General features: G+C 53.6%; 1 protein-coding gene across 2 annotated transcripts in view; it reads left to right on the forward strand.

Moving 5' to 3' along the window:
- RASAL3 (RAS protein activator like 3) overlaps window positions 1–18948 on the forward strand; it is a 54585-nt gene that overhangs the window by 21359 nt on the left and 14278 nt on the right. For both annotated transcript variants that reach the window (XM_048834269.2, XM_075121599.1), the window contains 8 exons: window positions 198–286; window positions 809–941; window positions 2045–2143; window positions 2549–3094; window positions 3694–3838; window positions 5258–5402; window positions 7386–7622; window positions 9838–10039. In XM_048834269.2, coding sequence (XP_048690226.2) covers window positions 198–286; window positions 809–941; window positions 2045–2143; window positions 2549–3094; window positions 3694–3838; window positions 5258–5402; window positions 7386–7622; window positions 9838–10039 — 1596 coding nt within the window. The remainder of the gene's footprint in view (window positions 1–197; window positions 287–808; window positions 942–2044; window positions 2144–2548; window positions 3095–3693; window positions 3839–5257; window positions 5403–7385; window positions 7623–9837; window positions 10040–18948) is intronic.

An 18948-nucleotide genomic window follows, 5' to 3' on the forward strand; every position in this document is an offset into this window, starting at 1 on the left:
GTGCTCAGCTGGCCTGGTTGACTCCCTCCTGCCTCTCTGGCCCTCCAGCACTGTCCTGGGCTCACAGCCCTTGTCCGGTCCCCTCCTTTAGCTGTCAGGGTAGCTCTGCTCTCTGCCCCCACCCCGCAGGTGGCTATGTTTCAGCACTGGCTGAGTGGCATGAGAGCCTTGTTACTGTTGGTTATTCCTCATCCTAGGGGCTGCTATGGAAGAGGCTAAGAGAACGGAAGGGCCGGACTGCATCCAAGCCCGACTCCCCAACAGCACCCCCTATGGATGGTGACAGGTACACCACTGCTGCCCCTGGCATGAGAGCAAGATGCCTCAGCTCCCCTGTATAGGGTATAGAATAGAATAGCAGCCCCTGGTGAGCAGGGTGTTGGGGGTTCCCCCCCAGACAGGACTGAAAGTGTGGATGCCCCTGGGAGCTGCCACCACCCTGCAGCCTCCTCCCTTCCCAGGCCTAGGGCAGGTCATCCCCATGTCCGCCAGGGGCCCTGCTGCGAGTGTGTCCCCCCCCCCGCCCCGAGGCCGGGGTGTGGGCAGATGGGTGGAATCACTCTGCACAGTGAGAAACTGGGTACAGCACTGCCAAAGGATCCTGTGCAACATTTATCCACGGCAGCAGAACCCCCCTGCCCCAGGCCACCCCAGTGCTCTGGGCACCAGGGGAGGGGGCGGGCATGGGCAAGTGCTGATCACTGCTCCAGGAGAGGCTCTGAACTAGGCCCCCTTGCTGTGAGCAGAGATTGGGTAGGGACCGGCAGGAGGGCTGGGCGGGACGTGACCGGCTCCTTCTCCTCCCCAGGCTGCCGAGCCGGCATGGCTCCCGTGAGTCCCTGCTGCCTGCACCAAGTGCAGCTGAGCTGGATCTGAGTGGGGAGGACGTAGTGATCCGCCCGCTGCACAGCAGCATCCTGGGCGAGAAGTTCTGCTTCCAGGTAATGCTGCTGCTGGGCCAGGGACTCGGGGTAGGTCTCCCTGCCTCCCCCATGCTCCCAGGGCACCTCCCAGTGCACAGCACCCTAGGGACCAGACCCTCCAGGGCCAAAGAGCATTGTTGCCCTGGGGCACCAAGGGCAAGGACTGAATACAGGTCACCTATGGAGCAGCACAGGCCCTAGCTCCGAGGCACCGGCCCCAACCCATGAGCACCAGCCCTGTCCTTGGAGCGCAGGACAAGCCTGAGCAGATTCCCCCTCTTCCCCCATGGCAATGCTGGCCACTGACCCAGCATGTCCCAGCACCAGGTCCCCGCGCTTTACAGCAGCTGTGCTCCCCTGTCACGGAGTCCCCAGGTGATGCTTTGGAACTGCTCCCTACAAAGGCAGGCAGGACTCTGGGGAAGTCTCCTTTCTGTGAGCAGCCTGTCTTCAGGACACACAGCTCACACGGCTTCCACCTTCCTGGGTCTGACCTTGGAGCATTCCGCATCCTCTGCCCCTCCATGCGCTTCCCACAGCGAGTCCGCCCAGGCGGGCTCCTGGGGAAGCCAGAGGGTCCTGCCCCCCAACTTCGCAGTCAGATGTGACTCTCAGCCAGCCAGTAAAACAGAGGTTTATTAGATGACAGTAACATGGTCTAAAACAGAGCTTGTAGGTGTAGAGAACAGGACCCCTCAGCTGGGTCCATTTTGGGGGGCAGTGAGCCAGACAACCCTGTCTGCGCTTCACTCCATGTCCCCAGCCAGCCCCAAACTGAAACTCTCTCCAGCCCCTCCTCCTCTGGGCTTTGTCCCTTTCCCGGGCCAGGAGGTCACCGGATTCCTTTGTTCTCCAATCCTTTAGCTCTCACCTTGCAGGGGGGAAGGGCCAGGCCATCAGTTTCCAGGAAACAGGGTCTTGGCCATTCTTTGTGTCCAGACCCCTGCACACACCTGCCCTGTAGGGCGCTGCAATGATCATACACCTTTATCCCACCACCTAGACACTTAAGAACTGCATAGGGGAAACTGAGGCACCCCACACTATTCAGAGGAAACATTAAGAACAGTCCCGCTTCCTCACATCCCCCCACTGACAACCTCCCCATCCCCATCCCGCAGATAATCAACGCTGAGGGGAGCCGCTGTTTCGGCTGCACGTCGGTGGCTGAGCGGGACCGGTGGATTGAGAACTTACGCAGAACTGTGCAGCCCAACAAGGTGAGATGGCATCAAAATGCCAGCTGTGGACCGACTACATCCCCCGAAAACACCAGCTGGGGAGTGGCTGCGTCCCCCCTGAAACACCAGCTGGGAAATGGCTATGTCCCCCCAAAATGCCAGCTGGGAAATGGCTTCCCCCCTCACATCAGCTGGGGAGCGGCTGTGTCCCTCCCACACGTCAGCTGCCCTCCCATCTGCACCGGGCACAAGGAATTCACGCTCTGCCAGTTGCCCTTCACATCATCTGGTCCCTCAGCGCCCCCCTACCATTGCCCTGCCCCACAGCACCCCAGCTTTCTCCCTCCCCGCGAGCTGCTCCCCCTCCATATGAGCAGGGAAGCTGTCCCTTCGCCTGCATTGCCGAAGCATGTCTGCACCCCTCACACTGTGCCGTTTCCCCAGGACAACTGCGAGCGTGTGGAGAACACCCTGAGTCTCTGGGTGTATGAGGCCCGAGACCTGCCCCCCAAGAGGCGCTACTTCTGCCAGCTGCACCTGGATGGCGCCCTGTACGCCCGCACTACAGCCAAGCCAGCAGGTGCGGGCGGGGCCCTCTTCTGGGGCGAGCTCTTCGAGCTGGCCACGCTGCCCGCGGTGCGGGAGCTGCGCATCAGTGTGCTGCGGGAGGAGGAGGGGCGGCGGCGGGAGACCAGCCCCCTGGGCACCGTGACCATCCCACTGGGGGAGCTGGCTGCCTCACGCCAGCCCTTGGAGAAATGGTACCTGCTGGGTGGAGCTGCCCCCAGCCGGGCACCTTCTCTGCGGCTGCGCGGACGCTACCAGGAGATCCAGGTGCTGCCCATCGTGAGCTACAAGGAGTTCGCCGAGTACATCACCTTCCACTACCGAGAGCTGTGCGCCGGGCTGGAGCCTGCCATCGCCGTGCGCCACAAGGAGGAGCTTGCCAGTGCCCTGGTGCATGTGCTGCAGAGCACGGGCAAAGCCAAGGTATGGCCGAGCCACTGGGGGCTCTCTCAGCCCCAGGACATCTGAACCGTACAGGAGAGCCTGAGCCAGAGCCGGCTCAGCAGCCCCCATGTGGGCCAGCGAGCCCTGCTGTGCTCCGAGGGGCAGGAGCCCGGGAACAACCTGCTGCAGGGGGGCAGGGAGCTGTTCTGCAGGGCTCTGGGGGGGAATTCCCCCTGCTGCCCCAGGATGTGGGTGGTGGGCTGCCCAGCATCACCTCCAGGGGTATAACTTGGGGGCTCAGCCCAGAGAGGAAGGGCTGTCCTGCCTGGGGGGGAGGACTGGGGGTGGCACTGTGATGGGGCATGTGCTGGGCAGTGAGTCACTCACAGGCCCCGGGGGGAGGGGAGGTAGGGTCCTTCCCCAGCTGCACAGTGGGTGGCTGCTGCCCTCGGTGCCTGGAGGGGCAAATGGCCATTAGCAGCACCCCCTCCTTCACCCCACAGCCAAACACAACCCGGCGATGCTGCAGCACTCCAGGCTGAGTGTGTGCTGCAGGGATGGGGCATGGTTGAGCCCAGGGCTGGGGTCAGGGGTGGAAAGTCTGGATCCCAATGACCCCAACCCCTCTGGCCCCACAGGCATTTCTCATCGACCTGGGGGTGGCGGAGCTGAACCGCTTCGACGACAGAGAGGCACTGATCTTCCGTGAGAACACGCTGGCGACCAAGGCCATCGACGAGTACATGAAGCTGGTTGGGGGGCAGTACCTGCTGGACATGCTGGGTACGGGCCAGCCAGCAAACACACTGCGGGGGATGGTAACGGTTGGCTAATGCGCTTGGTAGTGCGGGACCTACGGGCTGATGGGCTAACGTGTGTGTGTCTGTGTCTGTGTGTGTGTGTGTGTGAGAGAGAGAGAGATGGGTCAGCTGGCTAACGGGCTGGGGGGGAAATGGGTTGGCGGCTAGCCCACGGGGTGTGTGTGTGTAATGGGCCAGTTGGCTAACACATGGGGAGGGGGGGTAATGGGCCAGCTAATGCACTGGTGAGTTTGTAGTGGCAGGCAATACGCATTGCAGGGGGGCATGCAGAGAGAGGATGCTGGCTTTGGAGCGAGATGGGCCTCCAGGCCCTGTTCCTTGCAGCACTTAGCTTTCTCTCTTCTGCCATTGACGTCCCCCTCCTGATCCCTCAGCCCCCATGGCCAAGTGCATTTGCATCAGGCTGAGCTTTGGCCCTTCAGCTCTGATCAGAGAGTCCCGGCTCTGGCCACGCATGGGGCAGGGGCAGCCAATGTCATTCTTAGCCAGGCTCAGACCTCACCCAGCAGAAGGCAGCAATAGAGTGCAGCTGTTAACACACGTACACACTCATGCATGTACATGTGCATGCACGCACACCTTTGTACACATCCACACATGCACACTTGTACACGTGTGCATACACACATGCTTACACACATGTACACTCTTGCATGTGCACATAGAATCATAGAATCATAGAATATCAGGGTTGGAAGGGACCCCAGAAGGTCATCTAGTCCAACCCCCTGCTCGAAGCAGGACCAATTCCCAGTTAAATCATCCCAGCCAGGGCTTTGTCAAGCCTGACCTTACAAACCTCTAAGGAAGGAGATTCTACCACCTCCCTAGGTAACGCATTCCAGTGTTTCACCACCCTCATAGTGAAAAAGTTTTTCCTAATATCCAATCTAAACCTCCCCCACTGCAACTTGAGACCATTACTCCTCGTTCTGTCATCTGCTACCATTGAGAACAGTCTAGAGCCATCCTCTTTGGAACCCCCTTTCAGGTAGTTGAAAGCAGCTATCAAATCCCCCCTCATTCTTCTCTTCTGCAGGCTAAACAATCCCACTCATGCACATACATGCACACACAGACACTTGTACAAACACACACACACGGACTTGTGCACACACATACTTGTAGATGTACAAACGCACACACTTGTACACATGCACACACATGAGCCCACTTGTACATGTATGTTCATACACGTGCATGTGGACTCTCATATATTCACACACAAGGGGGCACATTCTTTGGGGGTCTCCAAATGGCCAGCTGGATAGTACTATGCCTGTTGTATCCTGCCCGGCCGCAGTCCTGGCACTGCATCTCTGGACCTCCCCCTCACCCTCCAGGCTCCATGTCATTCTGGGCTCTTCCATGTGTGTTGCAGGGGAGGCTATTGCCCAGTTCTACGAGTCGGAGGACAGCTGTGAGGTTGACCCCAGCAAGTGTGCAGCCAATGATCTGTCTGACAACCAGAACAACCTGCGGCAGGCATGCGAGGAGGTCTTCCAGAGAATCACCAGCTCCTGCGAGTGAGGGAGAGCCCTCGGGGGACGTGGGGCTGGGCTTGCTCGAGGGAGAAGGGATGGGACTTGGCTTGCAGAGAGGGAGGGGCAAAAGCAGGGCCAGTCTTGCCTGGGGGGCAACGCAGGGCTGGGCTTGCCTGGCTGGGGGAAAGGAAAGGGGTAAGCAGAGGCTCAGTGTCCTCCCACATGGACAAGTCCCAGCAGCCCTGTGATGCTTTCTTGCCACCCTGTTGCCTCCAGTGTAAAGGAGTCTTTCTTATGGTAGCTGGGAGTCAGCTCCCTGGCACCACCAGCCTTCCAGCCACTCGCACCGTCTCCTCAGGACTTTGCCAGTCCTATTGTGCTTGTAGGCTAACAGTCAGGGCCCCCCATCCCTGAGCTCCCTTTGAAGAGCGTAGTCCTGTAATATCCAGCCCCTGTCACTGGGCACTCGCCGGCATTACTAGGCTCGCTGTCCCTCAAAGGGAACAGTGCACACACCAGCTGGTTTGGTTCAGCTGAGGATTCACACTGCCGAATACCACAGCACTGAGGTATGTTTATGATAAAACAAAAATACGTTTATTTACAAAGATTCAAAGACTCGGATGAGTCGTGAGAATATTGGAGGCAGAACTGGGTACACAGATGAAACAAAACATGAACTGCAATCCCAGGCCCACACTCACGCATGGTGGCCTTTCTTGTTTAATAAAGTAGATTCTCTCCCACGGATACAGTCTTTGACAGAGCTGCTAGTTTTCAGTCACAACCAGGATCCAGGGTTTCATGACTCCCCACCCCCTTCAAGGGGTTTCCTCAGCAAATGAGTACTCAGATGTCCTTTTGCTTCTCTTTAGCTTTCCCCAAACTCACTGTTTTGTCCCCCGAATCCAGGCTGACCCATGTGGTTCCCTTCCTGGGGTTCTGGTCCCAGGGAATGTTCCCACACTCCTGTTTGTTGCATAGCCCCCTGTCAACCTGTTTTTCGTGTTGACTTTCACACTTAAATGGGGTCCCCATTGTGTTGGCTTTACAATGCATCATCTACATCAGAGGTAGGAGAAGAAACATACTGTGTCTGGCAGAAAACCTGTGCGTCAGCTCTGCCTGGTTCCATAGTTTAGAACGTACTGTAGTAGATACACATAATTTCTTACGCACTGACTGTACGTACATCTCCCAGTGCTTACAATGACCAATGTGCTATAAGCTTTCATTTGACATCCCACATGACACTCTCTGCCGATAAATACTATGACAACAATGTATTAGGTGCAGTGAGTTTGTCAGGCCTGGTAGGCGTTTCTGTTACAGACCAGGGAACCCTTTGCCAGTTGACACTGAGGTGTAGTTAGGGACCCAAGCCCGCACTGTGGGTTCCCCAAAACTCCCGCTGACCTAATGTCTCTCCTTTCCTGACCCCAGTAGCTGGGCTGGGCCACAGGAAGGATTTCCCCCGCCTCAGCTCCTGTGGGCTCTGTGGGGTGTCCTGGTGGGTGGCCATGGGGCCTGTTTCTCCCCAGCTAAGGCCACTGCAGGGGCAGCAGAACCCCAAACAGCCTCCCTCAGGGCTGCCCGTTCACAGGGAGCCTGTGTTCCGTGGGGCAGCCCCAAGGGGAGGGAGCCACTATTGGACAGGTTTTGCCAAGAGCCACGTCCCTAGAGTTGGGGGGGGGGGTCTGGAGGATTGCCCACTAAGCTCCCATCACCCTGAATCTGGGTGGGAGCTGGGCCAACACAGTAATGGGCTGCCATGCCTGACCTCAGGGGGAACAAGGGACATGGGAGCATGAGCAGAACATTGGGGTGAGGTCCGGCTCTGAGACCCCAGGGGCAGCACTGGCCCCTGTGGACATGGGGAGGTTAACCCCTTCTTCCCCAGGCTGTTTCTCAGGGAGGCACCGCGAGGACCTCTGGTCCTATTGGCTGCCAGGGATTGTCTGAGAGATGCTGGTGTTTAGCTGGCACTGTCCCCCTCCCCCTCACCGTCTGTGCCTGTCTCCTCAGTGCCTTCCCAGCTGAGCTCAGCGAGATCTTTGCAGCATGGCAGGGGGAGTGCCTGGAGCGGGACAAGGAGGACATTGGGCAGCGGCTCATCTCGGCCTCACTCTTCCTGCGCTTCCTGTGCCCGGCCATCATGTCCCCCAGCCTGTTTGGCCTCACCCAGGAGTACCCAGATGATGCCACCTCCCGCACCCTCACCCTGGTGGCAAAAGTCATCCAGAACCTGGCCAATTTTGCTGCGTACGTATCATGGCTTGGCTCTGCCCAGGGCCCTGCCCCTCTGCAGGGTGATCCTGTCTGTATCACAACTCAGCTCTGCCCATAGCCCTGCCCCTCTGTGGGATGATCCCATCTATATCACAGCTTGGCCCTGCCCAGGACTCTGCCCTTCTGTGGGGTGATCCCATCTGGATCAGAGCTCAGCTCTGCGCACGGCCCTGTCCCTCTGCGGGGTGATCTTGTCTGTATCACAGTTCGGCTCTGCCCCTCTGTGGGGCGGTCCTGTCTGTATCTTGCAAGCAGCTCTGCCCTGTGTGGTGTGGACCCAGCTCTGGGTGAGTGATCTAGGCTGTGCCCCGTGTTACTCCAAGTCCCTTACCTCAGTTTGCCTGGGTCTTCCCCTTCCTACTAGCAATTCAAGGGCCTCTGTCAAGGAAAGGAATTGGGGAAAGGTGCTGGGTTTGCATCTCCCTGGGGGATGAAGAAACTTTGGGGGGTTTCTGTAGAAATGTCGGGTGATCCCAGCTGGATCCTACCCCTGGGCTTGGTGCTTGGCCTGAGCCACTGGGAGATGTGGGCTGGGAGGTTCCTAGCAGGCAGGGGCTGAATCCAGGTCACTCTGAGCTCTGGCCCAAGTTGAAGAGCTGTAACCCAAGCCCCAAAGAGCTTTAAGAGCCTGAACAACCCCCAACCCCAATCTCCATCACTCAGGCCTTCAAGTTGTGGTGCTGGGCTCCGGCCCTGGGGCCCATGGTGCCAGGATCCGCTTATTTGCCAGGGGCCCAAAGTCACATTATTAAAAGAAGCAGGAAAAACCCTTCCAGCCTCCTCAACTAGCAAAGGCCGCGCAGGAACCCCAGGTGGGTCACCTCGAAATGCAGGTGCACTCCAGAGCAATTCAAAAGGCCAGTGCTGTGTAACCCCTGGGCTTCCCCCTCACACACATTTGCCCCCCATTATCATAGTCCCTGAGCACCTCACAGTCACCAGTGCCCTTCTCCTCCCTCATCTCCCTGGGACAGGGCTACTGTCTCCATGGGGCTGAGGGGACCTGAGGCACAGAGTGACTTGGCCACACAATGAGTCTGTGTCAGATCAGGAGCTTGATCCCAGGTCTCCTAACTCCTACACAAACCACAGGGCCATCCTTCAGCTACCAGCGGCTTCTTGGCTATGGTTCCCAGTAGCCCTGACAGCCCAAGTGCTAGCCAGGGCACATCACTTTGGCAGCGTGGGGGGTGGGCTCAGTTTCCCTTGCAGAGTCAGCTTCTCACTTTCTCCTATGGTTTGTTTGGACCATTCACCCAGCAGCTGGGCAGAGACACTGGGCAGAAGGCAGGGAGATGTGGCTGTAATGCCCCCATGGGCAGGGGCACTTGGGCAGCGTGATTACCTGTATCTGTGGTTCCTCCACCAAGAGAGGGCAGCATAAGGCTGTGGCATTCCCATGTCCAGCAATGCTAGTCACAACCCCACACCAGCTGCGTGCTGTCCCCTGCAGATCAGCTGATCAGTGTGGGACTGTTCAGCACGGGCCAGCTCACCTGACCCTGGCTCCTCGAGCTCACCTGTGTGGATGTGTGGGAATGTGCTTGCCCCGCCCTGTGCATGACACCCGTGCCGTGTGCGTGACGCCCACACTGTGTGCGTGACACCCACGCTGTGCGCATGATGCCCCTGCTGTGTGTGTGATGCCCGGGCCACGTGCGTGATGCCCACGCAGCACCCCCATGTGCGTGACATCTGTGCCGTGTGCGTGATGCCTGCACAGTACCACCGTGTGAGTGACGCCCGGGCCGTGTGCGTGACGCCTGCGCCCTTTGTGATGCCCTCTGTGCGATGCCCGCGCAGCACCACCGTGTGCGTGACGCCCGGGCCGTGTGCGTGACGCCTGTGCCCTTTGTGATGCCCTCTGTGCGATGCCCGCGCAGCACCACCGTGTGCGTGACGCCCGGGCCGTGTGCGTGACGCCCGGGCCGTGTGCGGGACGCCCAGGCCGTGTGCGTGACGCCCGGGCCGTGTGCAGGACGCCCGGGCCGTGTGCGGGACGCCCGGGCCGTGTGCGGGACACCCGGGCTGTGTGCGTGACGCCTGGGCCGTGTGCGGGACACCCGGGCCGTGTGCGTGACACCCGGGCCGTGTGCGGGACGCCCGGGCCGTGTGCGGGACGCCCGGGCCGTGTGCGGGACACCCGGGCCGTGTGCGTGACGCCCACGTGGCACTGTGACTCCCGCAGGTTCGGCGAAAAGGAGGCGTACATGGGGTTCATGAACGAATTCCTGGAGCACAACTGGAGCCGCATGAAGTTGTTCCTACAGAGCGTGGCCAACCCGGACAGCAGCGCCCACCTGGTGGCTTACGACGGCTACGTGGACCTGGCGCTGGAGCTCTCCACCCTGCACTCGCTGCTCTGCGACATATTCACCAGCCTGGACCAGGTACTGCAGGCTGGGGGTGGGATGCAAAAGCGCCAGTTAGGTAGGGCAGAGGGGGGCTGCCCCCTGCCCCCCAGTTTCATACAGGAGGGGGGCTCCCAGGCGGCGCTCTTAGCTGCTCAGCATTAGTGTGAAATGTGAGTTCTGCAGAGGTGCTTCTCCCAGCTTGTGTCCCTGTGGCAGGGAGTCAGTGTTTTGTTTACGGACAGAGGCAGGGTGATTAAGACAAGAAAAGGCTGGTAATTAAATTAAGGATCTGGAAGTCGTCAGATGAACAAAATCCAGGGGGTGGGGGGGATTGAAGAGAGAATGCAGGGGACTCAGAAGACATACAGCCAAGCCTTCTGAGCCAAGGTTACATTCAGAAAAGAGGAAGATGTGAGGGGGATAAGTGAAAAGAAGGGGCCAAAGCCCAGGGAAGGGATAGCAGTGGTATAGAGAAGTTCCCCCTCTACTTGTGGTACTTATGTGGCCTCAATACCGTAGTATCTGAGTGTCTCACATGACAGCCCCTCGGTGAGGTCGAGCCGTGCTGTTATCCCCATTGTACAGATGGGGCACTGAGGCTCACACAGACTAACAGCCAGATTTTGAAAGGTATTTAGGCACCTAGTGGGATTTTTAAAGGCTCCTGGAAGAAGAGTGAGGGGGGATTTGATAGCTGCTTTCAACCTTCACTAACAAGGTCAGCTCCCAGACTGCTGTGCTGGGCATCACAACATGGGGAATAGATGGCCAGCCCTCTGTGGAGAAAGAAGTGGTTCGGGACTATTTAGAAAAGCTGGACGTGCACAAGTCCATGGGGCCAGAAGAGTTGCATCCGAGAGTGCTGAAGGAATTGGCGGCTGTGATTGCAGAGCCATTGGCCATTATCTTTGAAAACTTGTGGCGAACGGGGGAAGTCCCAGATGACTGGAAAAAGGCTAATGTAGTGCCAATCTTTAAAAAAGGGAAGGAGGAGGATCCTGGGAACTACAGGCCAGTCAGCCTCACCTCAGTCCCCGGAAAAATCATGGAGCAGGTCCTCAAGGAATCAATTCTGAAGTACTTAGAGGAGAGGAAAGTGATCAGGAACAGCCAGCATGGATTCACCAAGGGAAGGTCATGCCTGACTAATCTAATCGCCTTCTATGATGAGATTACTGGTTCTGTGGATGAAGGGAAAGCAGTGGATGTATTGTTTCTTGACTTTAGCAAAGCTTTTGACACGGTCTCCCACAGTATTCTTGTCAGCAAGTTAAAGAAGTATGGGCTGGATGAATGCACTATAAGGTGGGTAGAAAGTTGGCTGGATTGTCGGGCTCAACGGGTAGTGATCAATGGCTCCATGTCTAGTTGGCAGCCGGTGTCAAGTGGAGTGCCCCAGGGGTTGGTCCTGGGGCCGGTTTTGTTCAATATCTTCATAAATGATCTGGAGGATGGTGTGGATTGCACTCTCAGCAAATTTGCGGATGATACTAAACTGGGAGGAGTGGTAGATACACTGGAGGGCAGGGATAGGATACAGAGGGACCTAGACAAATTGGAGGATTGGGCCAAAAGAAATCTGATGAGGTTCAATAAGGATAAGTGCAGGGTCCTGCACTTAGGACGGAAGAACCCAATGCACAGCTACAGACTAGGGACCGAATGGCTAGGCAGCAGTTCTGCGGAAAAGGACCTAGGGGTGACAGTGGACGAGAAGCTGGATATGAGTCAGCAGTGTGCCCTTGTTGCCAAGAAGGCCAGTGGCATTTTGGGATGTATAAGTAGGGTCATAGCGAGCAGATCGAGGGACGTGATCGTTCCCCTCTATTCGACATTGGTGAGGCCTCATCTGGAGTACTGTGTCCAGTTTTGGGCCCCACACTACAAGAAGGATGTGGATAAATTGGAGAGAGTCCAGCGAAGGGCAACAAAAATGATTAGGGATCTGGAACACATGACTTATCAGGAGAGGCTGATGGAACTGGGATTGTTTAGTCTGCAGAAGAGAAGAATAAGGGGGGATTTGATAGCTGCTTTCAACTACCTGAGAGGTGGTTCCAGAGAGGATGGTTCTAGGCTGGGCTCGTGCGGATGCCCTGACTCACCTGCCAGCTTAAATAGCACCTGGGCGGGATCAGCTCTGACCCACCAGGTGGACCCCTGCAGCCACTGGTTTGTCCCCCCTCCGCGGGCAGCAAGTGTATCATGACTGGGGAGGAGAGCGATAAGGGGGCAATTTCCTCTTCCGCCCAGGAAGAGAAACATTCAGTGGGGATGTGAGACTGGGCTGCCCCTCCCCCAAAAGAAAAACCAACACCTCCCTCCCCAACCTGTGTCTCTGCAGAGCAGGATATTGGCCCAAAACAGCTGTGGGGGTCCCTGGCAGAGCCCTCCCAGAGCTGGGTATTGAATCCAGGGGTCCTGGCTCCCCGCTCCTACTCTAACTACTAGCCCCCACTCCATTCCAGAAGCTGGGGATAGGACCCATGAGTCCTGACTCATGAATCACAGCTGACTGGAGCTTCAGTTCCTGAACTCCTGCCAGGGCAGAACTTGAATGAAATTAATTTTGTAAAATTCAGTCTGAGTCTGACTGGCTTCTGCCCCAGATCACTGCCCCTACCAGTCTTTGACCCAGGCAGAGCTCCCCCTGGTGGACACCTCAGTGTGACACACCATGTGCCCCATACCCAAAGCCAGGAGCCCACTGGTGGGCTGGCACAGGGTGCCTGTGGGTTGCTGCTCAGCCATCTCCTCTGGGGCCAGGTGATGCTGAGCTGGCACCTGTGGGCTCAGGTGTGGGAGGAAATGAGGGGCATATATGATCTTGTGTGCGGTCTCTCTCACAGCGGTTCCCCGGTGTTCAGCTTCCTACACCTGTTCCTGCCAGGCGGGCAGGCGCAGTGTCAGTGGTAGAAGAGGACAGGACAAGGAGTAATGGTTTCAAGTTGCAGTGGGGGAGGTTTAGGTTGGATATTAGGAAAAACTTTTTCACTAGGAGGGTGGTGAAACACTGGAATGCGTTACCTAGGGAGGTGGTAGAATCTCCTTCCTTAGAAGTTTTTAAGGTCAGGCTTGACAAAGCCCTGGCTGGGATGATTTAATTGGGGTTTGGTCCTGCTTTGAGCAGGGGGTTGGACTAGTTGACCTTCAGGGGTCCCTTCCAACCCTGATATTCTATGATTCTATGAACTACCTGAAAGGGGGTTCCAAAGAGGATGGATCTCGACTGTTCTCCATGGTACCAGATGATAGAACAAGGAGTAATGGTCTCAAGTTGCAGTGGGGGAGGTTTAAGGTTAGATATTAGGAAAACCTTTTTTCACCAGGAGGGTGGTGAAGCACTGGAATGCGTTACCTAGGGAGATGGTGGAATCTCTATCCTTAGAGGTTTTTAAGGTCATGCTTGACAAAGCCCTGGCTGGGATGATTTAGCTGGGGTTGGTCCTGCTTTGAGCAAGGGGTTGGACTAGATACCTCCTGAGGTCCCTTCCAGCCCTGATATTCTATGATTCTATGGTTTGGTGTTTTGTAAATTCCACTAGATGCCTAGCTGCATCTTTGGGTGCCTAAAAACCTTTGAAACTCTGTCCCTAAGGCACTGACCTGAGGTCACACGGAAGTCCAAGGGGTTGGGGGGGAGTAGAACCCAGGTCTCTCAGGGCTAGGTCCCTATCCACTGGACCAGCGTTTCTCTCTGCTGCATGCTGCAAAAAAGAGGCCTCTGATGGATGGGAGCAAAACCAAGAAGGCCAGTTCTCTGAGATTCCAGCAATTGGTCCCAGGTGATTGGGAAGAGTGTCATGGTTGACAGTATCAAAAGCAGCACAGAGGTCAGGAAGGATGAAGAAAGAAAGAGAATGAGATTCAGGTGAGAGGAGAACACTTAACCCCGAGGGGTGGCAGGTTCTGTGCTGTGCTGGGTTGTAGAGCAATAGCTGCTATGCAATTTTATATTTTAACTGAAAACCATTTGTTTTGTCATGTTTTGTCCTGAGTTTGAGAAAAGGAAGGAATGAGAAAGTGTCATATGAATATCAGATGTGATTATATATCAAATTCTTAAGGTTTCAGCTGTATTCAGGCCAATTCCAGAACAAAGAACAGAAATTTGTCCACAGAGTCCATAAAATCAACCATTATTGTCATGATTTGTGTTATTCACTGGGCACAATCTGTATGCTCAGCACTGTTCAGAATATCCCAGAAAATGTAGTCCCTGAGCCAGTGCATATCAGATGTGTAACTCTGGATAGATGGCTCAGATATTTAAGTATGAAGTGTGTAGTTATTGACCCCACATGTTATCACATGGTCACTGTGATGTTTATAACTAGGAGTGGAGGCGCTGATGACAATAGAAGTTGTACTTGATTAAGGACTAGAAGATTTGATCCTCCAACTTTCTGTCAAGAGGAAGAGCTGCCCAGAGATCCAGTGCCTCTTTATTTTCTTTTCCTACCTGCAATGGCCCTGATAGACCTCAGAAGTCTCAATTTTCCCTCGGACTTTAAAATGTGGAATTTTCTTGGTGTTTGATTTAAAATACTCTCCTGTGAAAACTGCAATTCAGTTGCTGGAGTGTTGTGTTTCAGAGCCTTCTGGAAAGTCACTTGCCTTTAAACAGAAGTGCAGTGTTGCCAGCTCTCATGATTTCGTCATGAGTCTCATGATAATTATTGTTTTCCTTAAAGCCCCAGCTCCTGGAGTCAAGTGATATGTGATGATTTCAGCCTTCATTCTTAAAGAAAAATGAAGTTTCTTGCCCTTGTGGCTGTGGAGAAAGCTTCAAAATGTGACCCCAGTGCACCCTAAAGGCTCAAAAAGCAGAATGTGAATAAAAAGAACTCCACATCTATTATTTTACATAATCTCATTATTTTAAAGCCAATCTCATGATTTTTGGTGAGCCTAATTCTTGATTTTTGAACATTTGGGGTTGACAATACTATGAAAGTGACTTGAAAGTGTCAGTTTCACTCCTGTTTAAAGTCATTTTCTACTCTATTATTTGTAGTGGGGTAACTCTTCTAGAGCCCCAGGCAGGTGCAGTATAAACTCACAGGGCCTTGCCCTAATAGGATGTTTCCAAAAGTTAAATGATCTATTCCAAGCTTGATGAACTGGAAAAAAGTGATAGAAAGTCATCTAGGTTTTTCTACAATTGTTTCAATTGTTGTAAACAAAAGTTAGTAACAAAGTAAGCATATACATTAATTTTTTAAACCTGACCAGTGTCCCTTAAGTCAGTGGTTCCCAAACTGGGGTTCGTGAACCCCTGGGGGTTAACAAAATGTTACAGGGGGTTCTCGAGAAAAAATTCCTTAATGGCGGACAGAGCTGTCCCTAGGGACCCCAGGCAGCACAGGGCCAGCAGCCCAGAACCTTGGGGACTTCCATGAGTGAAGCAGATCAAAGCAAGCATATCTATCACACTGAGGAGATTTAAACTTCAAGACTCCTTTTGCGAAATAGAAAGGGAGGTGGATATTTTTTGCTGTTTTTAAAATTAAATAGGCTGCTAGTCTTGTTTTTAAATTATTATGAAGAACAAGTTTAAACTTTGTTCTAGCGTGCATTGTTTGCCTGGACTGCTGAAGACCTGAATGCTTGTGTAGGAAGAACTCTTCGAGTTGGCTTCTTAAATACCTTCATGCTGTTTCACATCTGATACTCCTTGATGAAACATAGGAGCCAGAGGTGCCAGTATGGGGGGCAATGAGGGTCACCTGCGGCCCCCGCGTTAGCGCCCCCCCACAGGTCCCTCCCCTTTTTTCCCTCGGCCCCTGTGCCCCCCCACTTTTTCAGCAGTGCCCCCCCAGGCCCCACACCCCTTTTTTCTGTTGGCGCCTCTGATAGGAGCCTTGTCTTATAACAGGCTTAATCAAAAGTGAGATCTTGGAAGCTACAAAAGTGAGATCTTGGAAGAGTTGCCATTTTCATAATGTAATAAAAATACTGTGATGATAAATCATAATTAATAAATAGTGTGTAATAAGCATGTCATAAAAACAAATATCCAAGATCACTGCTTTTATAATTTATGCTGAGGTAAGGGAGAAAATCCCTGGAAATATTCATTTTTAGGAGGGGGTTCATGAGACTAGACATTTTAGTGAAGGGTTCATGGGTTGTTAAAGTTTGGGAACCACTGCCTTAAGTGAATTGACACAAGATGTCAAAACAAGTATTAGAGCTGAGCGGGTCTAATATTTATTAAATTTTCTTTCTTTATATAGGAATTAGATATTATTATCTGATGGGAGAGGGATAGCTCAGTGGTTTGAGTATTGGCCTGCTAAACCCAGGGTTTTGAGTTCAATCCTTGAGGGGGCCATTTAGGGATCTGGGGTAAAAATTGGGAATTGGCCCTGCTTTGAGCAGGGGGTTGGACTAGATGACCTCCTGAGGTCCCTTCCAACCCTGACCTTTTATGATTCTATGTCAGGAGCACTGTATCTAATTTTCAGAGTAACAGCCGTGTTAGTCTGTATTCGCAAAAAGAAAAGGAGTACTTGTGGCACCTTAGAGACTAACCAATTTATTTGAGCATAAGCTTTCGTGAGCTACAGCTCACTTCATCGGATGCATACTGTGGAAAGTGTAGAAGATCTTTTCATACACACAAAGCATGAAAAAATACCTCCTCCCACCCCACTCTCCTGCTGGTAATAGCTTATCTAAAGTGATCACTCTCCTTACAAGAGTAATCACTTTAGATAAGCTATTACCAGCAGGAGAGTGGGGTGGGAGGGAGGGAGGTATTTTTTCATGCTTTGTGTGTATGAAAAGATCTTCTACACTTTCCACAGTATGCATCTGATGAAGTGAGCTGTAGCTCACGAAAGCTTATGCTCAAATAAATTGGTTAGTCTCTAAGGTGCCACAAGTACTCCTTTTCTTTTTGTATCTAAGTTATTATCTGCAAAAAAACAATAAAGTTTTCAGGTGCCCAAGTAGCCTTTGGAATCACGGTTAAAGTTTCCCCCGTGCCCCTACCAAAATCTGAAATGGCGCCCCTGGTGGGATGGGAGTGCATTAACAGAGCACATCTGCCCCCTTGTGGCCAAAAGGTAGAAAGGGCTTATCCATGGCAGGGTCCCACAGCCAGCGGCCGGTGTCACTGTGTATGTCTGGAACCCGCCAGCATCCTTGAGGGGTCTACCCAGCAGCTCCATCAGCGGAGACCGTAGGACCTGCATGGGCTGCACTGGGTTGGTCTGAGCTGGGAACTGTCTCCCCGTGGCTGTTCCAGTTGGAACCATGCTCAACTGGACCCAGCTGGGCATCGCCACCTTGATGTGCTGATGGAAGCTGCGCTGAGCCGACCCAGCTGGGCATTGCCCCTGTGACACTTTACACCGGTACCCAGAGTTGGGTGGCATCTTGCCGGGTTCAGCTCCCTGACTCCATCAGCCATTGGCAACACAAGCACTGCCCTCTAGGCCTCTGAAGACCCTGCTCTCTCTGCCGGTTAGCGATTGGGACACCCCAGCCCTCAAAGCCCCTGAGTGTGTCCCTGGAGTGTCCAGCCCCTGGTCCACTGGAAACTGCAGTATTCAGATTGACTGCTTCCAAAGGAACAATCCACCCCTGCTTACCAGTCCCACCTCAGATCAGTGCTCTGTTTAACACACAGCACAGATATAGCTAGAGTGAAATCCACAATAGTTTCACTTAACAAAGCACAGATTTGAGTAATAGCAAGGAGAAGGATTGGAAACTAATGGCCTCATATCAAATACAATCATAACACATTCTAGGGCCTAGACTTAGTTAGCAAGCTACTCTCCTGGCTAATCAAGTATTGCTCACTAGAGCTTGACAGCCAGGCTGGTTGTGACCTTTTTTCATGAAGCAAACCACATTGCCACCTCAGTGAAGGATCCAGGGCATCTCTTGGTACCCCTAGATACATCAGAGCAGTCCTTCATCCTTATTCCTAAACAGAACAGCCTTGCTGATTGACTCTTCTATGGCTTTCCTCTCACCTTGATTTTGCAATCTTGATTAGCATCCAGTTAAATGTGAAAATAGACCTCTGGGAAGCAGACAATACGCCAGACGCTTGCAACCAGACAGGGAGATAAGCATCTGTTACCTCTGTCCCCTGGGTGTGCCAGTCAGAGCCATGCTGAGTCGGTTCCGGCTGGGCATCGTCCTCTGGCCATGTGTTGTAGCAACCAGGCAAAGTACTAACAAACTTCAACTTTATTTTTAAAGTGGAAACCTCTTTTCCAGGCTGCTGCTGCACCCTCAGTAGCTCTCACGCTGCCTCCTCAACTTCCCCCCTCCTTCCAGTTTCCTGTCCTTTCAAACTCCCAACAGCCAGTGCTCCCAATTCTAATAGTTACAAGCAACATCTAAACACCACATTCCCTCCTCTCTTAAGAAACTCTCCCAGTTAAAATAAACATTGTTGATCTAACCACAGGAACAAATATGAAACAAGACACTGTACTGTTGGCAGAAATATTACACTGAAAACACTGTAGACACTACATAACATAGTCCCTAGTCCAGACAGGTGGTCGTCTGGGTCTGACAGGCCGTCTCTCAAGCCCCGGTTCCAGTGCAATGTCTTGTTGTGTTGATACTACGGTGAAGTCATCCAGTGCAGGCTTGGCGTTGGCGTAATCTCCTCTTGGTGCATAGGCAGGTGCAAGATAAGAAGCATTCCATACCTGCCCATCAGAAAGTCGATAGGTGTAAGGTCCCTTCTTCTCTATGATTTTAAGAGGAGCTGTGAATTGATGGTCTCCTTTGCGTAAAATTCCAGGTTTTCGTATTCTAATGAAGGAACCACACTCAAACTTTGGTTCCTTAGCACCCCGCCACTTGTCTGTGAAAGCCTTAGACTTTGCTTGGTTCTGTTCAACTGTTTTTCTCACATCATCCTCGGCTGGGGTCTCAGGTTGTGCCTTTAACAATCCAGCAATGTTCAG

Source organism: Caretta caretta, chromosome 20 (genome assembly GCF_965140235.1).
Source record: "Caretta caretta isolate rCarCar2 chromosome 20, rCarCar1.hap1, whole genome shotgun sequence".
Taxonomy (NCBI): Eukaryota; Metazoa; Chordata; order Testudines; family Cheloniidae; genus Caretta; species Caretta caretta.